The 27,732-nt window shown below is 43.5% G+C and overlaps 1 protein-coding gene across 7 annotated transcripts in view; it reads left to right on the forward strand.

Moving 5' to 3' along the window:
* akap6 (A kinase (PRKA) anchor protein 6) overlaps positions 1-27,732 on the forward strand; it is a 292,609-nt gene that overhangs the window by 259,225 nt on the left and 5,652 nt on the right. For 6 of the 7 annotated variants that reach the window (XM_039785655.1, XM_039785652.1, XM_039785654.1 and 3 more), the window contains 3 exons: positions 9,267-12,257; positions 18,644-19,843; positions 25,808-25,891. In XM_039785655.1, the coding sequence (XP_039641589.1) occupies positions 9,267-12,257; positions 18,644-19,843; positions 25,808-25,891 (4,275 nt within the window). The remainder of the gene's footprint in view (positions 1-9,266; positions 12,258-18,643; positions 19,844-25,807; positions 25,892-27,732) is intronic. The other variant, XM_039785658.1, reaches the window with a different exon arrangement.

The following is a 27,732-nucleotide window of genomic DNA, read 5'->3' on the forward strand; positions in this document are numbered from 1 at the left end:
CTGATATCAGACCAGACTAACACATGAGATCACCTTAATCAATCAATCAATCGATCAGACCTTATTTATATAGCACTTTTTATACATATACATGTAAATGTAGCACAGAGTTCTTCATACAATAGCCTCCCCCCACACACATAACACAGATATACACACATAACACAATAACCCCCCACCCCCATTCACCCACCCACCCCTTAATCGACAAAAAATCAATTCATTAAAACAGAAACTGAGTTAATCTGAGCTGAGGAAACGCCATCATAAGTGAGAAAACAACAGAGGCAAGACACTTAAAAGACCGAAAGACACTCAAATATATAAATAAATACATAAAAGCTCTAAATAGTAGCTAATAAATTCATAACCTTTAGCTTGTTAAAATCAATCCATAAAATACCTACATAAATAAAATATACACCTGTTAGATTATCAAATAATCCATCAGTCCAAGGTGTCTCATGCAGCATGGTTTAGTTTGTGATTTTATATCCGAGGCATTGCTAACAGTATGACATTTACTTCTTTTGTTCAATGAGTACATGTGAACACTGCTCATAAAGCACATGACAGGTCCAGTTTTATCTCTGATTTGATGTAAATGGGTCTAAGTCAAAGCTGCAGGTTGTGTTGTGGGAATGAAGTTTCACCGAATATGCCTGTTAGTCCAAATGTAAAATATGGAAATTATATTTTCGAACACTTCCCCCGCGATTATGAAATATATTTTTGAGCGGCGTTATGAGCAACATATGGAGGTTTTCATTCACCATTTTGCAATTACATTCAAAGCAGCCTGTCTGCTCCTCCACTCAGCATGGAGGGGTGATTTATCTGTGCGCTTCTATTCATTTTGAATCAGAGCGGTGACGCCGGGCTCCCTCAGCACTTTGACAAGCGGTACAGCAGCGAGCCAGGAGAGACTGGAGCAGCAGCGCCGGTACATGAATAATCACCCAGACGCTGCCAGATAGCTGCGCTCTCCTTGGGCCTTCCAGCAGATGCTATGCTAACAAATGGGAGCAGTCAAACCAGAGCTAATGGGAAAAAAAGTTTTGTTTTCACCCCAAATACACTGTACCGTTCCCTCGCATGCACAAATACACAAATACAAACACACACACACACACACACACACACACACACACACACAGTGTCACCGGCTGCGATTAAAGGCTGTAAACAGAGTGAGGTGGAGCCGCTGTAACAACTCTAGACTGTGATAATGTTCGTGTGAGTATAATCACAGTGAAAACTGTTTATTTTGACTTGTTTCCCATGTAAATCAGCTTGTTGTAAGGATGGTTGACATGCAATGACTGCAGTGTTTCCTCTAGAATTTTTTTCGGGGGTATTGGACGTCAGTGTACGGGCTTATCTGCTAGCTTATATGTTAGCTGCGACCGTTACCTTGAAACCATCCAGCAAATAGACGTAGGGTGATTTAACGTCACCGCGGCGCTCATTTTACACACACAGTTTAACAACAAAACTAAACGCTGAGTGAACATTACTAGCTAGCTAAGGTTTTCATGTTGGTTTTGAGCGGTATGCACCCCCACTAACCTGGAAAACGTTTTTAAAACAGTAACGTTAATACAGCTTGTGTCGGAGGAATACAGCGTTCTCCTGTAAATTGAGTCAGAAGCAGAGGGGCCGTCACAGCAGCGTTAGCTAACGTTAGCTTCTTGTCTCATCTGGGGTCTGAAAACTGTAAATTCATCAAAATCAGCGCGCCCAACACTATTTTCCAATAAACTGTAGCTGTCAAATTTCACTGGATCCACGTGAGCCAAATTTCATGTCGCGGCTTTCGTCGCGGTTTATCACTTACTGACTGAAATAGTTCTCGCCCTGTTGTTTATTTGGTTTGCCCGCTGTTTTGTGGCAGGTGACATGTCACTGTTCCAGTTGCTCTGCTCACCGGAGGAAAAGAGAAAAAACTCACCCTAGGGGGAGAGAGAGGATGACAGTTCACTTGAGTTCAGTAGAGCACACGGCTCTACGACTTCATCACTTTTTATAAACAGCCGAAGGAACGGTGGTGCGTGGTGTAACATAGCGGAAACCCTGTTGTGTGTCTGCCCTATTTCTGATACCGTGGCGCTGGAAATTTTACCGTGGCGCACCGCCACTATGCTATCAACATAGAGGAAACGCTGGACTGAATTCAATCCTTACTTTATGAATACTTAAAGTCAGTGTTGTAGTACTCAAGATCGGTCTTGGTCTCAAGACCAATTATTTAAGTTCTCGTGTTATCTCGGTCTCGGGATTTTATTTCAAGACCGGGTAAGACCACAACTGCAGGGATTTCACTAAATTGCCTGTGCATTGTCTGATTTATGCCTATGTGTTAAAACTTGCAAATGCAACCAATAACTTGACTAATATCTAGTTTGAAATTTGTTACCGTAAACCCCCCTCTCCCTGCCCCCTTTACACGCACTTTCAAGAAAATGAATGCGGGAGACAGGAGAAGAAGCTCTGGCTGTCTACCACAAATCTGGTCTTGAGTCGGTCTCGCCCTGCCGTGGTCTTGACTTGGTCTCGAACCCTCAAAGTCTCAGTCTTGTCTCGGTCTTGATACACCTTGGTCTCGGTTTAGGTGGATCCGACTACAACACCGCTTACATTAACATTATGTTGAAGGGAAAGAAGAGCAAACAATTTGTGATTTGTTCTAGCTGTTAGAAAGATAACACAGGGTGCAGTTTGACAATGTTTGTTATTGGAGAATAAAGTTCAACTTTAAGAAGCTAACTCTTAGCTTTCTGGAAACCAGCTGTGTGAGTAAGTAGTTAAGTACAAAGTGCTAATGCAAAGGTCTGACTGGGGGCAAAGAGAAGAATTCCATGTTGTTACAAATACATAAACGTTGATGTCATCAGCATAGAAATGATACGAGACACAGCAAACCAATGAATAACATGCCCTTACGGGGTTTTGAATAGAAAAAATACCCAACCCGTTTTCATTCCCAAACATGTCAAATACTGACGCTTCGTCAGTGTCTCTCAGTGTCAGATACTGACCCCAAATTCCCCCTTTAGTGTCTGTATGGAACGCACCGGACAGAGCAGAAGCTTGACCCCGGCGCTGTAACATGATGTAGTATTAGGAGAGACAATGGTAGTGAGTATGATTGACCAAAAATACGCGTGGGGAGGCAGGTTGGGGTGGTGGATGGGTCAAACAACACAGGACTTTCACCCAGGAGACCGGGCTTCATGTCCCGTTCTTGTCCCTGAAACGTACATTTTGTAACCCCACCCACCATCTTTTCTAAACCTAACTGTCCCGTTCTTGTGTCTCATGTCAGCTAAACGTACGTCCCGACCCAGAGCGTCTAAAAATGACGGCAAAGGGCTAGACGCTAAAGGAGACTTTTTGCGTCTGTAACCAACCCCAAAGGCACCGTACCCAGTGCTTTCATACATGTTGCCAAATACAATACTGTAGGTTGGTTGGTTTAAGTTTTGGTCTCTGTAAAGGCTTAATTGTGCCAAACTTGGCAGCCCCACTGTGACAACAAGACTACAGAAGGTTGTCACTGCACGGGGCTGTTTGTAATCAGTCATCTTTAGAGGTTTTGGTAGGCAGATCTTTGGACTTTACTCAGAGCCAGTCTAGCTGTTTTCCAGTTTCCATTCTCTTGGCTAAGTAGTCTCGCTTTGCCAGATCTTCCTCCACAGCGCTGCGAGGAGGGTCTGGCTAGTCCACACAGCATTCCGGGTTGGGAGAAAAACATGCTCTGGTTTATTGGCATTTCTTTAAACCAATCACAATCGTCTTGGGTGCACGGAGCAACGGCGCCTCTGCAAATGGTCTCAGGAAGGAACTTGTTTTGGTGGAACGTGTGTATGTTTAAAAGTAGTTTTAGTCGTGCAACAGAAAACTCAGATTGGACAGATAGTCTAGCTAGCTGTCTGGATTTACCCTGCAGAGATCTGAGGAGCAGTTAACCATAGTCCTCACAAATCCACCGGAGGTTAGAACGCCAACGTATAGAAAGAGGAAGGGGACGGACATCCGGCCTAAATGAGGGACATTCGGCCAATTTCTGGCGGCACCTGAGCAATCCCAGAAGTGGAACATCGTGTATTTAGACTATATGCTAAGCTACGCTAACAGCCTCCTGCAGTTGATGTGCAACTTCTCGTCTCACTCTCAGAGAGAAAGAAAATTCTCAACTTTATTCATATAGCACCTTTCATGCAAGCATGAAGCCCAAAGTGCTTCACAGAACAAATTTAAAACAAAACCATAACACAAGACAAACAATTAAAAAAGAAATAGGCGTATTTCCCAAAATGTTGACATATTCCTTGAAGTGACTTCATTATTGTCTTCAAGAGGCTGGAGAATTTTCCCAAACCACAGAGGAGTACGTGACATTTCAAATTATCTGAAAATGCAAAAAAAAAAAAAAAACAACATCATTTTCATCAGACTGATTTTCAGATTATTTTAATTAGGGTGCATTCGATCTTTAAGGTCCTATGGTACAACAATTTAATAAATAAATCATTAATAGACTTCAATTCCTTGAAATTAAATGCTGTGTGTTGGTGTTCACCACTTCACACACTTTATTAAGGCATTATTTTGAGTCCTAAATCAATGAGTTTCAAAAAAATCCCTTGAGGCAAGCGTAATTCAACGATACGGGTGGAGCAGTCTGTTTAATTACGCCTTGTTTCATGTTACTGACACCGATTTCTCTGACATGTCTGAAACAGGGCTTAATGACTTACATTTGTTCTTTTCTGAAAGCTTAATGGGAGGCAAAATGTTCAGATGGAAGTTTAAAATCCAGAGGATCCGGTGTTTACGTGTGTTAAAGAAACGCAGTTCTCTGTTATCATTTAAAGTGCACAACATTTTTTATTTATTGCCATCAAACACTACGGGAGTATAAGTTATGTTTGTTTTTTTTAGGTGGTGTGTGTCTCGTTTTGGCCCCAAACTCTTTAAAAAGACGTGTTGGATTCCTCTCAGAGAGCGCCGTCTCGACTCGGGCCGCCGTTTGAAAAGAGACACGCTGACACCCGACTCTAGACAGAACATGTTCTGTGATCATTTTTTAAAAAATATATGAAAATTTGTAATTTCCTCCCTCCCCCCCCCAAAAAAAAAGCAATTGCTCATAAATCTCAACACAAATTATTCCGCTGTGGAACAAAGCGATGAATTATTCAAAGACGACTTCTGAGAGAAAAAGAGCACAGAGCTGAAAACCCCAAAGTAAATACATAATCAAAAGCCTTCAGAAAAGCTCGGCTGTCTAAAAATATGCTTAGACACAGGAATTCTTTCCTTCCACAGACATAATTATACAAATTGCTCCGCGTCTCGTTAACAAGAGAGGGGGGGTAATTCGTATTAGCCATTCATAGCCTATTAATCTAATAAACTACTTGGCTGTGTGTGTGTGTGTGTGTGTGTGTGTGTGTGTGTGTGTGTGTGTGTGTGTGTGTGTGTGTGTGTGTGTGTGTGTGTGTGTGTGTGTGTGTGTGTGTGTGTGTGTGTGTGTGTGTGGGTCCGTGTAATGAATTTCTATTAGATTTGTGTTTATTCCCCTTGTGCTGATAAGGGAGATGGGGGTAATGACTGAACTGGATTTTTTTTGCCACTGCAGACGCATTCAAAAACACATTCAGCGCTGAGGGGGGGAGAGGCTATCAATCAGCCTAATCCAATCATATCGAGTGTTTGATGACCTACGGAAACCTTCTGTATAATTTATATCTGTAATTCATCTAATTTCTATCATTTCGTAACCGTTTACAAGTGAATTGTGGTTATTTTTATGATCCCCAGACAGAGGAGGGCGCTGATTTTGGTGTCTGGTGGCCACAGCGACTTCAGAAACACATTTTTCCGAGCAGGAAATAACTCTTAAATGTTGTTGGTTACCTGCCAAAGAGGCAGTGCTTTCAAGCCGGCGGAGCAGACAAATTTAGCAGACAAACAGCGCCGGTAATTTCCCCGCCAAGACTCCAGCAACATGTCAGGGTATTCCTCCGTAAACGGTTGGTCCAGATGTTCCTGAAGCTGATTTTGGAGACACAGAGTTTGTGCACGATTTAGAGGGTTTAAATGTAATCAGGCTGAATGTACAGTACTGTACAGCCCAAACCTATGGGGGGGAGGTCAGAGTTTATATGCTCTATTTTTCAAGACATCTAGTTGGCGATTCATTTAATAGTTGACAACTAATCGAATAATCTTTGCAGCTCAAGTCAAAAGTGTCTATAAAGATTTGAGATGTTTTAAACGGGGAAGCATTTGAATGTGCAGAGCATTTCAGTTTTTTTTATTTCCTTAAAAGCTGATATTTTAGAGATACATGCCTTTTATGACAAGCCCTTGTACATACAGTACAAAAGCCTATATAATATAAAGTAGAGATGGTCCGATACCACTTTTTTGCTTCCCGATACCGATTCCGATACCTGAACTTGCGTATCGGCCGATACCGAGTACCGATCCGATACCAGCGTGTCATATATTTCATTATGTTTTAACATCTGTATACTACTATCTCTGTATGGATGTGATATGATTTCTTTCTTTGTTGTCGGTCTGGCTCAGGTTAAACTCTTTGTGAAACATGAACAAACGTAAACAAGGAATGCCCCAGAACTTTCTTTTATAGTTATAATGAAAAAGAACATAAATAAACTACTTTAACGTAGATTTTCTTTAGGGCTTCATTACGTGGTATCGGATCGGTGCATAAACTCCAGTACTTCCCGATACCGATACCAGCGTTTTAGGCAGTATCGGAGCCGATACCGATACTGGTATCGGTATCGGAACATCTCTAATATAAAGTTAAATGTACTGAATATTTGCATTCAGTTATGACCCCAAATTCACGTGATGGATGGATGGATGGATGGATGGATGGATGGACTTTATTAATCCCAAACTGAGAAATGACTCTGTTACAGCAGCAAGTTACAGGGGCATACACACACACACACTCACTCACTCACACACATACAGAAAATACAAGAAATATACTAGAAATAATGAATAATATAACAAAAGATCAGAAAACCAGAACACCTTCTGAAAAACATATACAAGGAAGAACAAATGTCTATTTTTCTGTGCTGCAGAAGTGACCCGGTTCATTCAGAGTACCCTTGCTTTTTGTCTTTTTAAGATCTTTCTTTTTGACAACATAGCAAGAGAGAGAAAAGAGGTTCGGCATGCAGCAGGATTAAAACCTTGGACGTTGTGGGTTCGTGGTTTTGTGCTTTAGCAGCTGAGCCCTGCACCATTCCTCTTTATCCTTGCTGAACAGTTTAAAACATTCCTTATTTCTTCCAAACAGCATGATGTGTTTTTTTTTTTAGTTTTAATGGATATTGCTCACGTGTAATATTGCTCTACTCAGTTGTTAGTTAGCATACAAATTCCACTGTTTTTTTTAGCCCTTTGAGACTTTATTCTGTTTCATATAGTGTAACTATATGTTGTAGTGTCATTCATTCTCTATTTTATTATGGTTTTGAGTATGATGTCACCTCCTGTCTTTGTCCTTTATATTTCCTGTTTGTATCTCACTTGTTTTTTTTTTATTTATTATTATTATTATTATTATTATTATTATTTGGATCCCCATTATCTTCAGCATAAGCTAGAAGCTATTCTTCCTGGGCTCCTGCAGTCTATTTTGTGACAATACAATTTACTACATCCCGTTACACATTACACAACATTACACAACATTTCACAACATACATTTGATATATTTACAAATTACAGCTGACGCAATTTATAAAAGATACAAAAAAAAAGATATTACACTACTCCAAATCTATTTTTAAAGAATAAGTAATAACCACATAGCCCAAGTCACCAACTCACTGCAAATAATTAGTGTGAGATGTTTTGAAGTTTCTTTGAAAAGTTGTATAATTTTATTACACATTTGCTCTGTATGTGACTAAACGTTAAATTTATTTGGTTTTCACTTCAGGTTAAAGTGCTCATATTCTGCTCATTTTTAGGTTCATAATTGTATTTAGAGGTTGTACCAGAATAGGTTTATGTGGTTTAATTTTCAAAAAACACCATATTTTAGTTGTACTGCACATTGCTGCAGCTCCTCTTTTCACCCTGTGTGTTGAGCTCTCTGTTTTAGCTACAGAGTGAGACATCTCACTTCTGTTCCATCTTTGTTGGGAGTCGCACATGCTCAGTAGCTAGGTAAGGACTACTAGCCAGTCAGAAGCAGAGTATGAGGGGGTGCCCTGACAGTACCTAGGTAAGGACTACTAGCCAGTCAGAAGCAGAGTGTGAGGGCGTGCCCTGTAGGGCTGCTCCCTCTTAGTCGATTAGTCGACTAATCGGTCGTTTTGGTCTTAGTCAACTTAGATTTCTTTAGTCCATTAGTCATGTTTGATGCTTTTTTCATGTTGAATGACTTATTTCCAAGAAACGTACGAGCACATCTCTGGTAAACACAAGAATTAAAGTGGTGCTTTTGCATGACTCTTTGCGGAGAAACTCAGATTTACAGATCTGTTGATTAAATCAACTAATCGATTAGTTGATACAATTGAATCAGTGTTAGTCGACTAAGAATTTCTTTAATCGAGCACAGCCCTAGTGCCCTGACAGTACCTAGGTAAGGACTACTAGCCAGTCAGAAGCAGAGTATGAGGGTGTGCCCTGACAGTACCTAGGTAAGGACTACTAGCCAGTCAGAAGCAGAGTATGAGGGTGTGTCACGCTAGCAACTAGGCGAGCATTATAACGTGTGTTCCAAAGTGACCCATGTTTGTCTCTGAAGTAAAGGCTGGACTACAATAGAGCTGTTTGGAGCGGTTTGTGAACAGTGTTTTCTGTTGGAGATGGTCCCTTTGGGGGGGACTTTGGGCTTTTTCACTTTGTAAACCTATAACATGCACAAAAACATATATAACACTATAAAGTAAAGGGAAAACACCAAAAAGCATAATATGAACACTTTAAATAAAACAACCCTGAAGAAGGCTTGTGTGCCGCGTCGCGTGTTGTGTATGTTTTACTTTTTGCTATGCATTAGCCACATCCGTAAAGGTTTTTAAACTTTTTCTTCAAAAAGAGTGCCTTGGTTTTCATTGTTGTTCTGATGCTATTGGATCACCCTTGCACCGAAGAGCACCATGTTAGATTTTTTTCAACCACCACCAAAAAGAAGCGTTCCTTTTCTCTGTCTTCCCACATGTCTTATTTCTTTATTTCTTTCTTTTTGTCTGCAGGTTCTTGGCAGCACTCTCGAACCGGGTCTAGTCGACCTCCACCAGATCAGCCTGGTCCCAGCTGGTCCAGTGGCTCCACCACCAGACGAGTCCTGGGAATGGGATGAAACGGATATGACAATCGCAGAAGTAGAGCCACAAGAAGAACCAGAACTCGACCTTATGCACAGCCTCCCCTTAGAACCAAATCTGCCTTCGGACAGCTTTCTGTCCAATGGGAATCAACCCGATGGGATTCAAATCGGTGTCCCAGCCAGTCAGAGGCCTGAGATGTTGTCCCATGTGAGGGATGGATCCGCCTCAGAGGTTCAGCCCAATATGATGTCCCAAACTCTTCCCCTGAACAACAATAACATCTACCAGGTGTACAGCCTGCATAGTGTGGAATTATACAGACAGCCTCAGTTTCCTCACACTTCCTCCTCGCTGCACAAAACCAAATCAGGAAAACGGAAACCGCATCTGCTGCTGAAGAGCCTGAGTAAAGACTCCTCGTTCTCTTCTATCGAATCCCTCCCGGACCTCCTGGGAGGTTTGATGTCAAACGGCCGAGGAGGAGACAGAATCGTCGGGGAGAGTGAGCGGGAGAGCGGCAGAGGAAGCGGCCAGTCGGCGATCAGCCGGCGGTCAGAGAGCGAGAGCGGGATCGTCAGTGATACAGGAGACACGGAGACGACGACAACAAACTCTGAAATCCAGGAAGAAGTAGAGGATCAGGGAGGAGAGGAGGAGGAGGGAAAGAAGCAGTGGAAGTTTAAAACTGTAGACGGGAGTCATTTGGCCGTGCACAAAGACCACGTTACCAACCAAAGAACCAAGGAGGAGGAGAGTATGAAGGAGAAAGGATGGAGGAGGGATGAAATCAGAAAAAACAGAGATGAGGAGAAAAGGAGGAGGCACAGGAGGGGAGGAGGGGAGGCGGTTGAGATCCTAATCAACGGGCGTGGAATCCTGACTCCCGCTGACTCCGACTCTGACTTTGAAGCGGAAGGACTCGGTGTAGACTCCTCTGAGCCCTTTACGTCCCGCGGCGACTTCGCAGAGTTTAAAATCAACCAGTCGAACGGTTTGGAGACCCCTCCAGCTCTCAGCCGCCGGGCGTCCAGTCCGGTATTATCTCAGGGCTCGTCTCTGGAGTCCCTTCTGGCTCTGGGTGTGGAGTTATTTCCCTCCAAAGACCAGCTGCACCGTAGCGCCTCTCTGGAGAGCTGTCTGGTCCCGTGTCGGAGCGCCGAAGAGGCCGCAGGCAGCCTGGCCAGCCTCGGGGATCTGGACCTGATTGGGCAGGGCAGAGAGATGGAGGAAGGGAAAGCAGGAAAAGAGAAGAAGAATGAAAGCGTGCAAGGAGAAGCGCCCTCTGGGGAGCTGAGCCGAAGAACTCTGGATCTCCTGAAACGCCTGGAGAACATCCAGAGTCCTTTGGAGGCGAAGATGACCCGCAGTTTTTCAGACATGACGCTCCGGAGCATCTCCCCGCAGCGCAGCAGACTGCCTGCCTCGCCATCTCTCGGCGGTCGACACGCCCCGCTTTCCGGGATTTCCGGGTCTTCACGAAAAGGCCCGCCGTCCCTGATCAACGAGAGTTCAGCGACGGCATCTCTAACGGAGCTGAGTAGCGCCGAGGACTCATCCGTGGGGTCCGAAGACTTCGCCGTGCTCAGAAATCAACGCCACCTCTTCCTGGATCCCACCGTGGCAGCAGCGTCCAACGCCAACTCGTGTTCTTATAGGAAACATTGCCACGGAAACGGCAGGGTGGGGCAAGGGATGGATGAGGCGGACGCGGCGAGTTTGAGCCTGGTAGTGAACGTCTCGTGCAAGTCGGCGTGCACGGACGAAGACGAGGACGACAGCGACCTTCTGTCTTCCTCCACGCTCACGCTCACAGAGGAGGAGCTCGGTGTTCGTGACGAAGAGGACGAGAGGTTGAGCGGCGCCTCCTCTGGCAACGACGAAGACGAAGAGGAGATGGAGGGCTCTTACGTCCTGGGGCTGGAGTACATGAAGAGGGAGCTGCAGACTTGGATCCGATCGCCTCGAACTTTGTCTTCCTCTAAAACAGAAGCCGGTCTCCGGGACGAGCTGCAGTGCGGGACCATCCTGTCGTCCGCCTCTCAGAACACGGAGCCGCACCGCTTCCAAAAGCGTTCCAAATCAATGGAAACCAACGCTATCGGGGGCAACAACAAGACAAAAAGAGACAAGAGAGAACGGGAAGAAGAGGAGGAGAACCGGAGGAACGCGACGAGAAGCTACATCAGCCAGTTTGTGGACGACGTGGAGAACGGAAACGTGGACCAGAGCTGTCTGAAAGGGGAAGACGAGGACGACGAACTCCTGCGGGAGGAATCGAGCGTGTTCACCAAGAAAGGAGAGTCGCTGAGGGAGTCCTACGCGTTCGCCAAAACGGCAGAGTCTGTTCAGGATGACGGTGACTTGATCGTGAAAACAGAATCAAAGCTGCTTTCGCCGTCTCCGTCTTGCGAGCTCCTCCCCTTCCTGTCCAAACAGGCTTCCTCTTTAGTGGGACAGCTGAGAGGGGAGCTGCCCTGCCACAGCTCCTCCTTCCCCTCGCCTCCGTCCCTCTCGCCCGTCGAGGACTGCGGATCCCACGACGCCTTGCACGACGGCAGGCCGGCAGCCGGGGGACGGAAGGCCATCACCAGTCAGGAAAAGTTCAAATTCTCGTCTTTTGTGACGGAGGAGACGAGGAGGGAAGTCCGAGACAAAGAGTCGTCCCTGCCGCCCAGAAAACGGCACAATTCTCACTCCTCCTGCTGCAGCCACCTTCCCTCCCCCTCCTCCCTCCATCCACGCAGCGTAGGTGAGGGCGCCAAAGAGAACGTGCACGATTTCGTGATGGAGATTATTGATATGACGTCCCTGGCTCTGAAGAGCAAAGAGAATCAGCCCGAAGAACCGAACCAGCCCGACAGCAGCGGGTCCATCCCAGACCAAGGTCCTGCATCGCTAGCACAGATCAGAGACAAGGTACAGAATTAATAATGAATCCAACTGAGAAAATATCATAAAACAATCAGCCTGTTATGGATTTCATTACATCGAAACCACAAATACATATATTGCAAATTCAGAAACCCTAATTAAACAGTTTAATATGGTTACAGATGTTGATAATAAATAAATTAAATTATTGGATATTGGAGCAGCTAGCACAAAGCCGTGTATCAGAGAAATAAAACGTGTTTCTGCAGATTCATCACTAGAAATGTAACTGTAGCAAGCATCTCACTATCACTAATGTTACCCACATGCATATTATTATATTATTTAGACGCAACAAATGATAAATCCCGCTACAAAAAAGTCTGGAAGTTAGAACGGAAGTACAAAGAGTCGTTGCTATGGAGATGATACACTGTCACGTCAAGGGTCCTATCTTGCACCCAGTGCAGCGCAAAGCCCGACGCAAGTGTCTTTGCTAGTTTAAGACAGACGCAGTTGTCAATTTCTGTCCAGCGCCCACATCGTTTAAATAGCAAATGCACCTGCACCCATCTGTGGCCCGTGGGTGTGCTGGTCTTACAGGGAGGTGTGTTCAGGTGCATTCTGGGCGTGCTGGTCTTACAGGGAGGTGTGTTCAGGTGCATTCTGGGCGTGCTGGTCTCACAGGGAGGTGTGTTGAGGTTCATTCTGGGAGTATTGCTATTTTGAAGCAGCGGGAAGTGATCGCTCCATTGACCAACAAAAACCTGGTCTAAAGTCAATAACGCAGCATTTCATTGTTATTTTAACAGAGCATTAGTACAATGCTCCTAGGCTCGTGCACAGCGCGCGCACACTATGCGTGTTACACACACAGGGACACACAGCAGCACACACACATGCAGAAGATTACAAATAACAATATTACGGTGCAAATCCTCCATCATAACAGCAATGCTCCAAGGTCCAAACGCGCCTGGCTTTTAAAGGGAATGGGAGATGATCTCTGATTGGTTGATTGCATGTTACGCCCAAAACACACCTCTGATTAATGACGACACTAAGTACAACCCTTTAGAACCAGGCGCCCGGCGCACGGACCCTTTTTTCCACCGTAATAACTAGCAAAAGTGGATTCGTACACGCCCTAAACGCACCTGCACCAGGCGCTTCACCCCGTGTTCTTAGACCTTTAAAATAGGGTCCCTTGTCTCATTGGTGTGAACTGGCAGGTTTCAGAACGCTGCAGACCGGCCAATCTTTGGTCTGAACTGGGTTCCAGGGAACAGACTTCTCGCAAGAGATCGTTGTTTTTGATGAAAAATATAAAATAATAAAAACCATGAGAGCTAGACCTTTCATTCTTCTTGCAGCAGAAGACTAAGGCTTCTGCCTTTTGCGTCGTAAACGCTGTACACTCGCGATGACGTCATCACGTTACGTCCGGTGCAAAACCACGTAACACCGTTTCTACTGCAGATGAAACTATGAAAACACCTTTACACTCATCAAAATGAGCATATCTCAAAAACTCCAAATATACAGAGTTATAAGTAACTTCTGGAGTGTTAAGAAACATTTTGATAATGTTTCTACATTTAGAAATCTTTTGGATTGTTTATTTTGTCAAATTTGATGAAAACCTTACGATTTTTGTATTTATTGTTATTCATGACACAATTTCAATACCTTTATGAATGATTATGCTTTATTGTCTTACATAACCTTGCAGCTTGGGTTGTACTGATTTTAGGGATATGAAGCATTCAAAGGTCCTATGACATGTCCCCTAATACTGTATCTGAAGTCTCTTTTATATAGACCTTAGTGGTCCCCTAATACTGTATCTGAAGTCTCTTTTATATAGGCCTTAGTGGTCCCCTAATACTGTATCTGAAGTCTCTTTTATATAGGCCTTAGTGGTCCCCTAATACTGTATCTGAAGTCACTTTCCCGAAATTCAGCCTTGGTGCAGAATTACAGCCACTAGAGCCAGTCCCACAATGAGCTTTCCTTAGGAATTGCCATTTCTGTGTCTGTAGCTTTAAATGCTAAAGAGGAGGGTGGGGGGGTGGCCTTGACCAGCTTGCGGCCACGGTTTTAGCTCTGTGTTCTCATGGGCGGGCCAAATTCTCTGGGGGCGGGCAAAGCAGAGAAAGGGGAGGTAACCTTTCCCCTTATGACCTCATAAGGAGAAGATTCCTGATTGGTCCATCTGAGCTTTCATTTTCTCAAAAGGCAGAGCAGGATACCCAGGGCTCGGTTTACACGTATCACCATTTCTAGCCACTGGGGGACCATAGGCAGGCTGGGGGAACTCATATTAATGTTTAAAAAAACCTCATAAAGTGAAATTTTCATGCCATGGGACCTTTAAAGATCCAAGAAATGAGATCACAATAAGCAGAAATGCAGACCCTTTCTATTCAGAGTCCAAAGGGTTAATTCCTGTTTGACCTCACATGTATTCTGTACATTTTGAGGGCAAAAGAATCTCAAAAGTATCAAAAGTTATCTCCGTTAATTTGTTCACTGAGTTGGAGTAATTCAATAAATCGCATCACAGATCATAACTTTTTTTGTAATGACTATAATTTCTTCAGTATTTTTTGCAAGTGAAGTAATCTAAACGCTAATCAGTTTTCAGTCTTCATTTGATTTCTGAAAAAGAAAAACAAATCAGGCAGAAAACTTTGAAAACTCCTCTTGTACAAAGTACAACTATAAATACAGGCCTTTTATGGTATGCAAATGAACACTCGGTAGATAGTTTCTTGGATGGTTTGGGGATTGTGTTAAAATATAGACCACATTTCACTCAAATATATAAATGTACATAACCAAAAATATAAAAAACACATGTTTTAAACAGAGGACACAGATGTATATATCACTTTTAAAATAATAAAATAAAACACAAAAAATGCATAAAATTGAAAAGTAACACAGAAGTAATACTTCATAAATCAGAATCAGAACATAATTTATTGCCAAAGTTAAGTAACATGTACAAGGAATTTGCCTTGGTGGTTGATGCATAGATAAAAAAAAATGAAATATTGAACATTATTATGAAATAAACAATAAATTCTGAAACAAATATACTGAACAAAATTATAAATGCCCCCATTTTTCATGAGCTGAACTCAAAGATCTAAGACTTTTTCTACGTACACAAATATTGTTCACAAATCTGTCTAAATCTGTGTTAGTGAGCACTTCTCCTTTACAGAGATAATCCATCCACCTCACAGGGGTGGAATATCAAGATGCTGATTAGACAGCAGGATTATTGCACAGGTGTGCCTTAGGCTGGACACAAGAAAAGGCCGCTCTAAAATGTGCAGTTTTACTGTATTGGGATCCAGGGTGGGGGGTCCGAAAACCAGTCAGTATCTGGTGTTAGGGTTAGGGTTCATCTGTGAAGAGAACACCTCTCCAAAGTGCCAGATGCCATCAAATGCATTTGCATTTGCCCGCTCAAGTCGGTTACGACAATGAACTGCAGTCAGGTCGAGAGAGAGAGAGAGAGAGAGAGAGAGAGAGAGAGAGAGAGAGAGAGGGAGAGGGGAACCCTAACCATAACCCCAGATACTGTTTTCGGACCACACACGCACACACACCCATACAGTAAAACTGCACATTTTAGAGTGGCCTTTTATTGTGTCCAGCCTAAGGAACACCTGTGCAATAATCAGTGGCGGTTTCTCTAGGAGGCCAAAGGAAGCCTGGCCTCCCCATAAAAATATAAAACATAATTTAAAATATAAAATATATATTTTTTTTAATAAAATTAAAAAAATAATAATTTTACAATAAATGTTATAATTTAAAATTACGTTTTAGATTTTTAACCGTAGGAATTATAAATTTACGGTTGTGTCTTTTACTGATTTTGTAATTTCCCTTATCAAAACATTCTATTATCATTTTCTTCAGAGCGAAACAGCGCCCCTCTGTCGCTGCGTGCGTGGTGCAGTCCTGTCTGGGCTCTGTCTAGTGGCCAGTAAAATGCTGTAGCGCTCAAAGGAGGCCAGCTTTTCCTGGCCTCCTTTAGAGAAAAAAAATTATATTTTCAGCCAATCAGATTGAGGCTAGGTTTGACCGAGCTCGACATTGAATGGTCAATTCATCATAAATAAAAAAAACAGGGAAGCCAGGTTGAACCTGGCTTCTCACCAATCACATGCCTCAGACAGATGGGTAACTATGGTAACAGTACAGCAGCGGTGCCGTCCGGTGTCAGCTGAGCTAACAGTCAGTTAACAGCAAGTTTACACAATGAATGGCACAAAAGCGCTTTTTGATTTTCTTTATAGATTAACCACAAGCTAAAAAGCGTAGAAGAGCGGAGGCAGAAAACTCAGCAACTGTAACTGAATGAAGTAGCGACCCTGCTAGCAACAGACGACGAGGGAGCTAATCTCGTAAACCAAGCTAGCAGCATCAGGCTAGCCGCAGAGGGAACAGCAACGTCAGCTCAGTGCTGCCAGCCTCGGGCTCACACTTTTCCTGGTACACGTTTTGGAGATGAGGATTTATTTTTAGTGTTATGACTGAAACACAAGGTAATAATGCTGGTTTATTATTATTATGCTGCCGCCGTTCAGTAAATTGGCATGATTTATCAACTGTTCAGTAACAGTTCAACTGGAAGTTTATACGAATTATTGGAGATAATTGTGTTTTTTACACTCGTGTAAAGCCTAGCGTACGTATTGACCAGAATGAGGTCATACCGATTTTTAATTATCCTACCGTATTGTTTTAAAATTATTAGGCCCAGCTTAACACGCAGGCTCAATATCTTTATGCCTGTAATTTGCTATTGCTGTGCTACAAAAACTTAAGGCTGCATTTCTCTATTTCATTTCAGTGTTCAAATCAGTCAGTTCACAGGCTTCACTTTGATTTGATTTAATATGATTCAGTGATGTGTTACCCTTGTGTTTTGTGGCTCAGTGTTTGAGCTTGTAGTAGGCCTATTCTGTACCATTGTCGTAGCCGGTAGTCTACATCCCGCCGTTGCCCGGCTAGTTTGTTCTGTCTTGGATTTTGGACTTTATTCATGTTTTAGTTTTTCGTGCGTGAAGAGCGTGTACCTGTGTTCCAGTTTTAGTACCGAAGCCGTACTGTTTTGACACCACAAAGTGTCTTTGTTTTAATAAATAGATATATTTTGTCTTCATCTTGACAGTATGGGTATGACAGAAATTTAACTTGGTTGAATAGTGATAACGGTCTATTATTTCCCGGTGTTTGGGGATCAGTAGCCCACGGCAGGCTAATTACGGTCTTGGATAGGATATTTATATGAATTGAATCTCTATACAGTTCAATAAATTGTGATGGGTGCAGTTTGGTGTGTGGTGGTTGACTGTAGCTTAAAACTTCACTCTGGAAAATTTGTCAGCACCCCCAATTCAAAATATGTTCCCGCGGCTCTGGTGCAAGCTGTCGCCGAGTTTGACACAACGCTAGCAGGGCGCCTAGCATCAGCTACAACATTTACGAGTGTGTCAAAGACAATTCAGAATGACATAATAGAGAGCGCTGCTCATGTTATTCAGGAAGAAATAGATAAAGAAATAAACACAGCGTCATTCATAGCAGTGGAAGTGGATGACACCACAGACATATCATGCAAGTGGGGCGGTCATTATCCGCTACGTAAATAAAAAGGGAATGATATGTGAGCGGTTTCTTGGTTTCTTTGACGTTAGCCTTGAACGAGATGCTGAAGCCATAACTGCTGTGGTGATGCGGGCACTTGCCAACTACAATCCTGAAACAAAGCTCATTTGTCAGACGATGGAGCAAGTATACATACTAAGCTCACTGGCTTCCTCGGTCAAATTTGCCACGCACCGCCACTGGCAATAATCCTGCTGTCTAATCAGCATCTTGATATGCCACACCCATGAGGTGGATGGATTTTCTCAGCACAGGAGAAGTGCTCACTAACACAGATTTAGACAGAATTGTGAACAATATTTGAGAGAAATAAGCCTTTTGTGTACATAGAATATAGTATGTGCAATGGTAACATAAACTTAAAGTCATCATAACTTAAATAAAACAAAACAAATGACTTTGAATCGCATGAAACCAAAATGAAATAAAATTGAAAAGTAACACAGAAGTTATACTAAAAGTTATCATATCTTATTCCCTTAGTGGTTCTGTATTGAGTTGTTCCAGGGGGTTTCATTAATTTCCTTTTTTTTTTTTGTTGTCAACAACCAGATTAACAAACAAACCAAGTCAGGTGAAAGTCAATTTTATTTATGGAGCTCAGACTCACAGATTTGTCTCGGAGGGTTTTTACAATCTGTAACACGTAGAACCCCTCTGCCCTCAGACCCTCGAGTCACACGAGGAAAAACTCCAACTCAACAACAACTTTACAAACTTTCTCCTTCCTCCTGCAGGTGCTCGAACACTCCCACCGGCCTCTCCACCTCCGTAAGGGAGACTTCTACTCCTACCTGTCTCTCTCGTCCCATGACAGCGACTGTGGCGAGGTCAGCCAGTGCTCCGAGGAAAAGTGCTCCACGCCGGTGCCCTACACCATCCCGTCCTACGTATCGCCGACAGAGGGCCTCCACAGCCCGAGCCCGAGCCCCGAGCTGTTCACCAGCACCAAGCTGCGAATATCAGACTCTTCCAGACGCTCCTCCCCCGACCTCGAGTCCAAGAACAACTTCCGCGCTCTGGATTTGAAGTCTCCGAGCGGTAGCCGCGCCGAAGAGCCCGCTAGCCCCTCTCTATCCCTGCCCCCGAGCCCGGACATCCGCGATGAGGTGACCCTGTTTGCAGCCTGCACGGAGGAGGTCTACCTGGGCCCGCCTCTCTGCTACAGCATGGCGCTCACCAAGAAACCACGGCGCGTTCCGACGAAGGAAAACTCCGAGTGTTCGCCCTCCCTGGACCCTGGCTGTGAAGCTTACTCGCCGCGTTCAAAACCGAACGGTGCTTCCGATCCAGGTGATAGTCTGAGCCACTTGTCTCCCTCTGAGGAGTTTGCGTTAGGCCAGGATCACGGGATGTATTTCCAAGGAGCCAGTCCCACAGAGGGAACACACAGCACCTTGTCTCCTTTCCTGCAGCCTTGTCGCGGCACTTTTTCCAAACCGAAAGCTTGCAACCCTCCCTCCTCTTCTCCTCCTATTCCTTCCGTGTCCTCTGGCGCGGAAGAAGAGGGGGTGAGCGACCCGTACCTCCTCTGTGATGTCGCTGGAGGCGAAGTGGCGGCCGCTGCGAGTGTCAGCCCGCGGCTGGAGGAGAGGAGTCGTAATGAGGGGCCTCCTTATCTTAATCCCCTGGCGCGTGTTGCCCCGATAGACTCCTCCGCAGACGAATGTTTGGCAGATACTAAAACGCTTGAATCCAATATGGGCGCCGTAATGACCAAGATAAGTGTCTGCGGCTCCGCTACAAATCCCTCAAAAGAGCCAGCCGCCGCCACGCGTATTAATCCCAAAATTAACTGCTCGCCGATGAGAGAGGCAGATAGGGAGGAGGGGGAGAGGCGAGGAGAGGGGGAGAGTCGGAGGGCGAAGCGGGAGGAGAAGGGGAGGAGAGGGCGGAGCGGCTCGCAGCGGGAAGCAAAGACGGCGGCGGAGAAGCAGGTGAGTGTCTGACGTATTCAGCCTGATACTGCCTATCTCAGACATTATACAGGGCCGCGATACTGCTGTTCACCTCTCTACTCCAGGCTTTAGTCCGAGCCGAGCCCCTTCACTGGGTCTGGATGTAATGAGGCCACGTTGTGCGTTTCTCTCGTTTCCATTTCTGAGGTCGGACGGACGTGAGAGGCGCTGATATGTGTAACTCCCTTCTTCCTCCTCCTCACCCTCTCTTCTTCTCTCCACCCTTTTTTTGTCTCATTTCCTCATCTTCACCTTTCTCTTTGTGTCCTTCTTTACGTCCTACACTCCTCTACTCTCCAATACTTATATATAATCATCCTCTTCCCCTTTTTTTCCATCCCCTCATCAACATCTTATGTCTGCCCCCTTCCTTTATTTCCTCTTCTTCTTTTCTTCCTCAAAATGTGCTTTCCTCCACCCCTTTCTCTTTCCTGTTTTTCATCATTCATTCCTTTCCCTCCCATCCTCTCATCTTCCTCTCCTGCATCTTTTTTTCTTGTCCTATTTCCTCCTCTTCCCCTACTCCAACCTTATTTCTCCTCACATCCAACACTCCTCTCATCTCCAGTTCCTTCCTTCTTCCCCTTCTCCATCTTCTACCTTCTCTTCGTCTTTCTCCACTCTTCTATTCCTTTTTCTTCCTTCCTTTCTCATCGCCTCTTCCTCTTCCCCTTTTTTCATCACGTCCTCAACATCTTATGTCTCCTCCCTTCCTCTTTTTCCTCCCTCCCCTCTCTTTTTTTGGACAATGTTTTTATTGAATTTTCAATATAACAGTTATTAACCCTTGAACGTGTTGTCCTTCTGGGTCAAAATTTCTCACTTTTTCCAAACGATTTTTTTACATTCATGGTCAATAAACCTAATGTATGACATTATACTTAATTTTTTTAGTAAAAAAGAGGCAGAAATTTTAAATTTTTTGGAGTAATAATTAAGATCAGAGGATGTTTAGTCAGGATACTGTTTAGAAACCATTTAAAATTGAATAAAACACCTTAAATTCAATGAAAGTAATCATTAATTTTGCCTGCGAACAACGTTGTATCCATATAATGTACATCCATGCATCTATGTTATTTTTGGTGGAAAGAAACCCATATTTCTGATATAAAAAACTTTAAAAAAAAAACGGGTCAAATTTGACCCGAGGAAAACACAAGCACCCAGATTGTTCCCGAGTCCTGCATCTAGAGTCGAGTCTGAAGTCCTTTGAGGACGAGTCCCAAGTCAAGTCTCAAGTCACACCGCAAATCTTAATGCTTAATTCAGATTTTTTGCTCAGATCCGATTTTTTATTTGTTTAATAATTTAATAATAATTAATCATGCTGTTCACATGACCTTTTAAAATGTGGCCTGTATCAGATTCCACGGTGAACTGTTTGCGCTTTCGAACTGACCCGCGTGCGCAAAAGACCAATAACAATGACATCAGACGCAGCACGCTGTCGCACTAAAGTTAGGGAGGTTATGGAGGAAGTCACTTTTATTTCAAAATGTTTGCGTAATAGCAGCCGTAACGTTAACGAGCAGGTGCTGAGGAGGAGAAGAATGAAGAGAAAGAGAGACAAATTGACTATTTTGGCCTTTTGCCAGGTTATGGTTGCAAATTCACTACAGAGGTCTGTGTGGATGCAGAGACGAAGCCAGGAGTGGCGCGTTGTGAACTCAATTTTATTTATAGTATCAAATCATAACAAGAGTTATCTCAGGACACTTTGGAGATAGAGTAGGTCTAGACCACACTCTATAATTTACAAAGACCCAACAGTTCCACTAATTCCCCCCCAAGAGCAAGCATTTTAGTGCGACAGTGGCGAGGAAAAACTCCCTTTTAGGGAGAAACCTGGGACAGACCCAGGCTCTTCAATGGCTTCACAGAGACGCAGTTTATTCCAAACTTTCGGATGTCGAGGGCAACTTGTGATTGTCTCTGTCAGCGCCTCTCCTCAAGACTCCCGCCAGCGCGTGATTGTGACAAATGTCGATGTAGATTGACGTAAAAATCGCATCAAATCTGCCTCGGTTGTTCACACTGCAGCCGCATTGAAAAAGATCAGACCTGGGTCTGATTCAGGACTACATATGGAAGTGGTCTAAATCAGATTTGGGCCACTTTTGCCTGCAGTCTGAACGTGGCCTATGTGAGCGACTTAAGTGCGACTTGAGGCCGAGTCTCACACTCGAGTCTCCATCTCTGCTGCGGTCACCCTCCCAGACATGTCTCAGTCCTTTCCACTTCTGGGGTGTAAATGTAGGTTTCCTGTCCCACATTATCCCTCCGTAGAAGCTCCCCTAGGTCTCCTTTTTTAAATATATTGGTCGAATGGTTTCCAGATTTTCCTTCCTCTCTCTTTCCTGTCTTCCCTCATTTGTTCTCCTCCTCCCATCCTCTTACCTTCCTCTCCTCCTCCATGCATGTATCCTCTCTCTTCACTTTTCCACTTTATTCTTCCATGTACCCACTCCTCTAATTCTTTCACCTCCCTCCCAAGATCCTTCCCTTCCTCTCTCCTCCCTCAGGTGTTAATGGAACGGGGGATTTGCCGACTTCTCAGTTTTTGAGTTAAAAGGTTAAGGTCCACGGAACAACATCAGCATAATTACTATCAGTCAGATTTCATTAGGATTCATCAGCTGAGAGCTTTTTCCTCGTCCCGCAGTGATCGTTCAATTCATTTCACCGCTGAATTAGCGTGTTTGTGCTCTTTTTTTAAGTTTTCTATTTCCTTATGCAAATTACTTTGGCATTCTGTTTTTTTTTTTACCATCCCTGCAACCTTGCTGCCTCCTCTGTTTATCAACTTTTCACAAAGAGGGCCGCTGCTCCGCTGACGGCGGTTGTTTTAACGTCTGATTGGCGCCGAGCAGCCTGTTGTTGTTTTTCACACAGTGCGTGTTAATGTAGGTCACGTTTTCTTTGCGCTGTTTAAAGTGTCAAGCCGTTCTCACTCCCAACTCGTCAAATACTGGCGCTTGGTCAGAGTCTCTGAGCGTCAGATACCGATGCAAAAATCCCCCTTCGGCGTCTGTATGGGACGCACCGGGCAGAGCAGCAGCTCGCCAGCGGCGCTTTAAGATGACGGTAGAGTAGTATGAAAGACTGAAATCTGCGTAAGGGGGTAGGTTGGGGGGTTGGATGAGTCCTACAACACACAGTGGGCTAGATTTATCAAGCCGTTTGCGCCTGTTTCCAGGCGCTAATTGGTCGCAAAGACGGACGTAACCAATGCGGGCTATTTACAAACAGGGCGCACTTGGGTAAAATGGCAGATTGTCTGCCACATGAGCGAGAAGAGACAAGTTGCGCTTTCAATATGCGCTCGTGGGAGGGTCGTGGGGAAAGGGGGAGTTCCACCCAAAAGGTGGGAGGAAGCGCAAAGTGCCCCTAATTATATATCCCGGGTATTTACAAAGACTGTAAGTAAGAGCGCCTCTATTCTGCGGGGGGAAATTCTCTCGCCTCTTAAAAGCAGGTCTAAACCAGCCGCAGTCGAGTTTCCTCGTGACCTTTATATGCCGCTGGTGAAATGGCAACAGTAATTTGAGCAAGACGAAGACGAAGCGAACGTATTATATTACAACACAAGAATCACACTTTGTCAGTGAACACAACATCATTTAGCTTTACAGATCAAGCAGCCATAATATTATAATAATAATAATAATAATAATATAACATAGTAATATTAGAGTTACTGGAAGAAATCAAAGATGAAATTGAATCTCCCACTCAGCGTTCACATCCCATTCCAGCAGTTGTTAAACTCCTCGCTACATTACAAATATCGGCATCAGGATCATTTCAAACAGTCCTAGCATCAGCAGTGGGGATATCTCAGTCTGCACTCAGCCGTATCATAGCAACAGTACCGCTTTGCTACAGCGCAATCTACGGTCTAGTGGGCGGAGAAAGACGCTGATTGGCTGATGGGGGTCAGGGTTGATAAATACTACGCAACATGTGGAAGCATAGCGTGCGCTATTACCGAACTCGCATAAACGACGCAGCGCAAACTGCGCTAGTGTTAGTAAATCAGGCCCAGTCTGTATACTGTATTTGTGCATGTAAGCGGGACTATTTCAGGAGTGTCCAGTTCTTGTCCCGCGTTTCACAGAAACGTACATTTTGTAACCCCACCCACGACCTTGTCCTAAACCTAACTGTCCCGTTCTTGTGCCTCATGTCAGTTAAACGTACGTCCCGACCCAGCGCGTCTCAATCTGACGCTAAAGGAGACTTTTTGCGTCAGTAACAAACGGCAAAGGCGCCTGACCAAGCGTCCCTTTTTGACGCGCTGGGAGGAAGAATACGTGTTGAAAGTGCGCCATGGCTGAACTGTTCATTACATCCCACAGCAATAAAGTTCTGTACAGAGTGAAGTATTTGGATGACTAAGTGCTGGGTCACAATGACATTTTTAACAAAGGAGCTCTGCTCCAAATCAGTAGATTTTAGTGGGATTGCTGCGATCAGTAGATTAGTTCATGGAGGCAACATTGCTTTGTTGTGGAGTTGTGAAGTTTGACGTGCAGATTCACACCTTCGTAAACATTATACCTGCTGAACATTAGCACGTTAGCATTGTTAGCCTTAAGCTCAAAGCACTATATAGGTATACCTATATCTTAAGTGAGACTTTATTTAAAAAAAAATAAAAAATTATATATTGATAATGATGCTTTTTAATTTTTGTATTTTTAAATTTAAATTATCTTTTTTAAGATTTTATTATTGTATTTTTAAGACTTTTTCACCACCATTTTCAAAACAAATAATGGATTGTTTTTTTGTGCATTTTTTAGGTGTTATTTTTGTGTCTTTGATGGGTTTTTTTTAACATTTTTACATATATTTTTGTGTTTGTATTATTATTTATACTGTTAATTTTGCATTGGTTTTTATTTATTTGAGAAATAAATGGAACCTGAATATGAAATGATTTCTATTTAACCGAGGATTCTCCGCCAAACAATGTCGCCAAAACATTTCTGTCCTGATAGTTTCCTCATCAGCTCAACAACTCATTAAAAGGGAATCAGTCAAAAGAGAAAAGCTGCAAAGATGGCGCTAGATGCTTCTAACACACGTGCAGTCACGCTGGCATGTGTGTGTGCATGCACGTGCATGTGTGTCTGTGTTTATAGTGTGTGTGTGTGTGTGTGTGTTTATACTGTGTGTGTTTATAGTGTGTGTGTGTGTGCGTGCGTGCGTTTATAGTGTGTGTGTGTGTGTGTGCGTGCGTGCGTGCGTGCGTGCGTGCGTGCGTGCGTTCATAGTGTGTGTGTGTGTGTCTGTCTGTCTGTCTGTGTTTATAGTTTGTGTGTGTGTGTGTGTGTGTGTGTGTGTGTGTGTGTGTGTGTGTGTGTGTGTGTGTGTGTGTGTGTGTGTGTGTGTGTGTGTGTGTTTTCGTAGCATTGGCGGACGTATAGGCAGGGATAATAGCTACACAACTCTTTACAAAGCGATTAGTCGTGAACCAATTAAGCGAGCGGGGTGGAGTTGGGGAGAGAATTGTTTTCGGCCTGATGCTCGTTCTTTTAATTTGCAACTTTTCATCAGTTTGGGCTCAAAGAAAGAACAAGCCGATTAGAAAACAAAGACAAACAACGTTTCAGCCCGATAATGCCGTTTTGATTTATTCTTCCCTTGTTTGTCTCTCTCTCGCCATTCATCGCCACCTCTCTCTCTCTCTCTTTTTCTCTCTCTCTCTCTGATGAAAAAACATGTTCTCACTTTCAGCTGTATCATGTATTTGCGCTTATGTGACTAAACCATTTCTCTGTTGTTTCCTTTTTTCTCTTTTCTTCATCTTGCCTCTTCTTTGCAACCCTTTCCTGTCTTTCTTTTGGTCTCTTTTTAATCTTTTTTTTTTTATTTCTGTTCCTGTGTTTCACTACATCTGTCTCTCTTTTTCTCTTCATCTTCTCTCCCTGTCAGGTGAGCACTCAGTCTGCTGTCAATCACACCGCCAGATCAGCACAAGCCTCAGTGAAACCGCCAGCCTCGAGGACCACCGTCAGTGTAAGTTAACTCAACACACACACACACACACACACACACACACACACATTAGAGCTGAGCGATATGGGAAAAAAATCAAATCTCATAATATTTTTGACCAAATACATCGATGTCGATATTGTAGAGTTGACTATTGGTACTTTCTCAAAATATTTACTTAATTACATTTCAGATAAATATTCATCAGTTATGTGGATATAATGACTAAGTGGGTAAAGGGTTAGGGTTATATACACTACCGGTCAAAAGTTTGGGGTCACTCAGAACTTTCCTTTCCACTCCATTATAGAGAGAATACCAGCTGAGATCAGTTGCATTGTTTTTTTTAACCAGGTCAGCAGTTTTCAGATTACATTATGTTCTTAAGTAATTGCAAAAGGGTTCTCGACTGTTGTAGAAAGAAGTGGCTGATCTGTAATGCAATATCTACATTGCCCATTATCAGCAACCATTTATCCAATGGTCCAAAGGACCATGGAGTGGAATGGAAAGTTCTGAGTGACCCCAAACTTTTGACCAGTAGGAATATAAATATATATATATAAATATATATATATATATATATATATATACACACACAATATATGTATAGGCATATAATAAAACAGCTAGTAAGTCTGGTACACTCAGAAAATTACATCACTTTACTGTAATGCATCCAGGAAAAAAACAGGAAAAGACAACACTCATATAACGATATCCAACCTTTAACACACACACACACACACACACACACACACACACACACACACACACACAACACAAGAAAGAAGTCAAACCTGGTGTTTTAGCATTTTCCCCATCACTTAGCCATCACTGGAGGCTTTTAGACTTTTAGTTGTGTGATTACTGAATGGGGTTTGGCAGCGTTCTGCTCTGAGATTATGTACTTATAAACCAATCACAGAAAGTCAGAACAAAGGCTGCTGGTGGCATTCAAGAGTCAGTTCCTACCACACTTGCAACACACAAGCTGCGATTTGCAACGTGAGATCCAAACAAGCACCATACTTGTTGTGACCCATGCAAAAGTATGCAGGAGCCCTGCCAGACTCGGGCTAAATTATCTGCGATTCTCAAGCTAGCGAGTGAGCTGCTGAAATAAAAGAGTCAAGGGAATCAATGGAGGCACATGACTCAGCAGTCATGATTCCAGTGTCTTTTTGTAACATAAAAACGTATATTAATCATAAAAACTGATGAATCAGGCATTCAAAGCTAACCTCTTCTTGTATATGAAGTCACATTTAATCAACACCTCCTTTGTTTTATGTTTTATGGAGTTATTCATCTTGAGTAAAATCTTTCACAAAGCTTTGGAGACAACTTTGATTGTCAGCTTTGACACTGATGGAGTGTTTTTACATTTGAAGTAATCACGAGTTCATATTGTTTGAGTTCTGCTACAGAGAGGAACACTGATGTAGATACGTTTCCTGTCTTTCATGATTATTCCAAATTAAATTACCGGAATATTTTCCTCCAGTGTTCCTGTGAATGATTAGATCATTTCAAACACTGTGTTTGACACTGTGTGTGTGTGTGTGTGTGTGTGTGTGTGTGTGTGTGTGTGTGTGTGTGTGTGTGTGTGTGTGTGTGTGTGTGTGTGTGTGTGTGTGTACAATGTGTGATCCAGGCTGCACACAAGCAGTGAATTTGTTTTTACATCATCTTTTCTATTTTTACTCAAATCAAACCAGGAAGCTTCTAAACACGAACAAAGGCCATCACTGTGCGTGTGTGCGTGCGTGCGTGCGTGCGTGCGTGCGTGCGTGTGTGTGTGTGTGTGTGCAAAATGTCTGTCTGTGATGTGGCTGCCCTATGGGCGCCTCCAGGGCTCA

Source organism: Perca fluviatilis, chromosome 20 (assembly GCF_010015445.1).
Source record: "Perca fluviatilis chromosome 20, GENO_Pfluv_1.0, whole genome shotgun sequence".
NCBI lineage: Eukaryota > Metazoa > Chordata > Actinopteri > Perciformes > Percidae > Perca > Perca fluviatilis.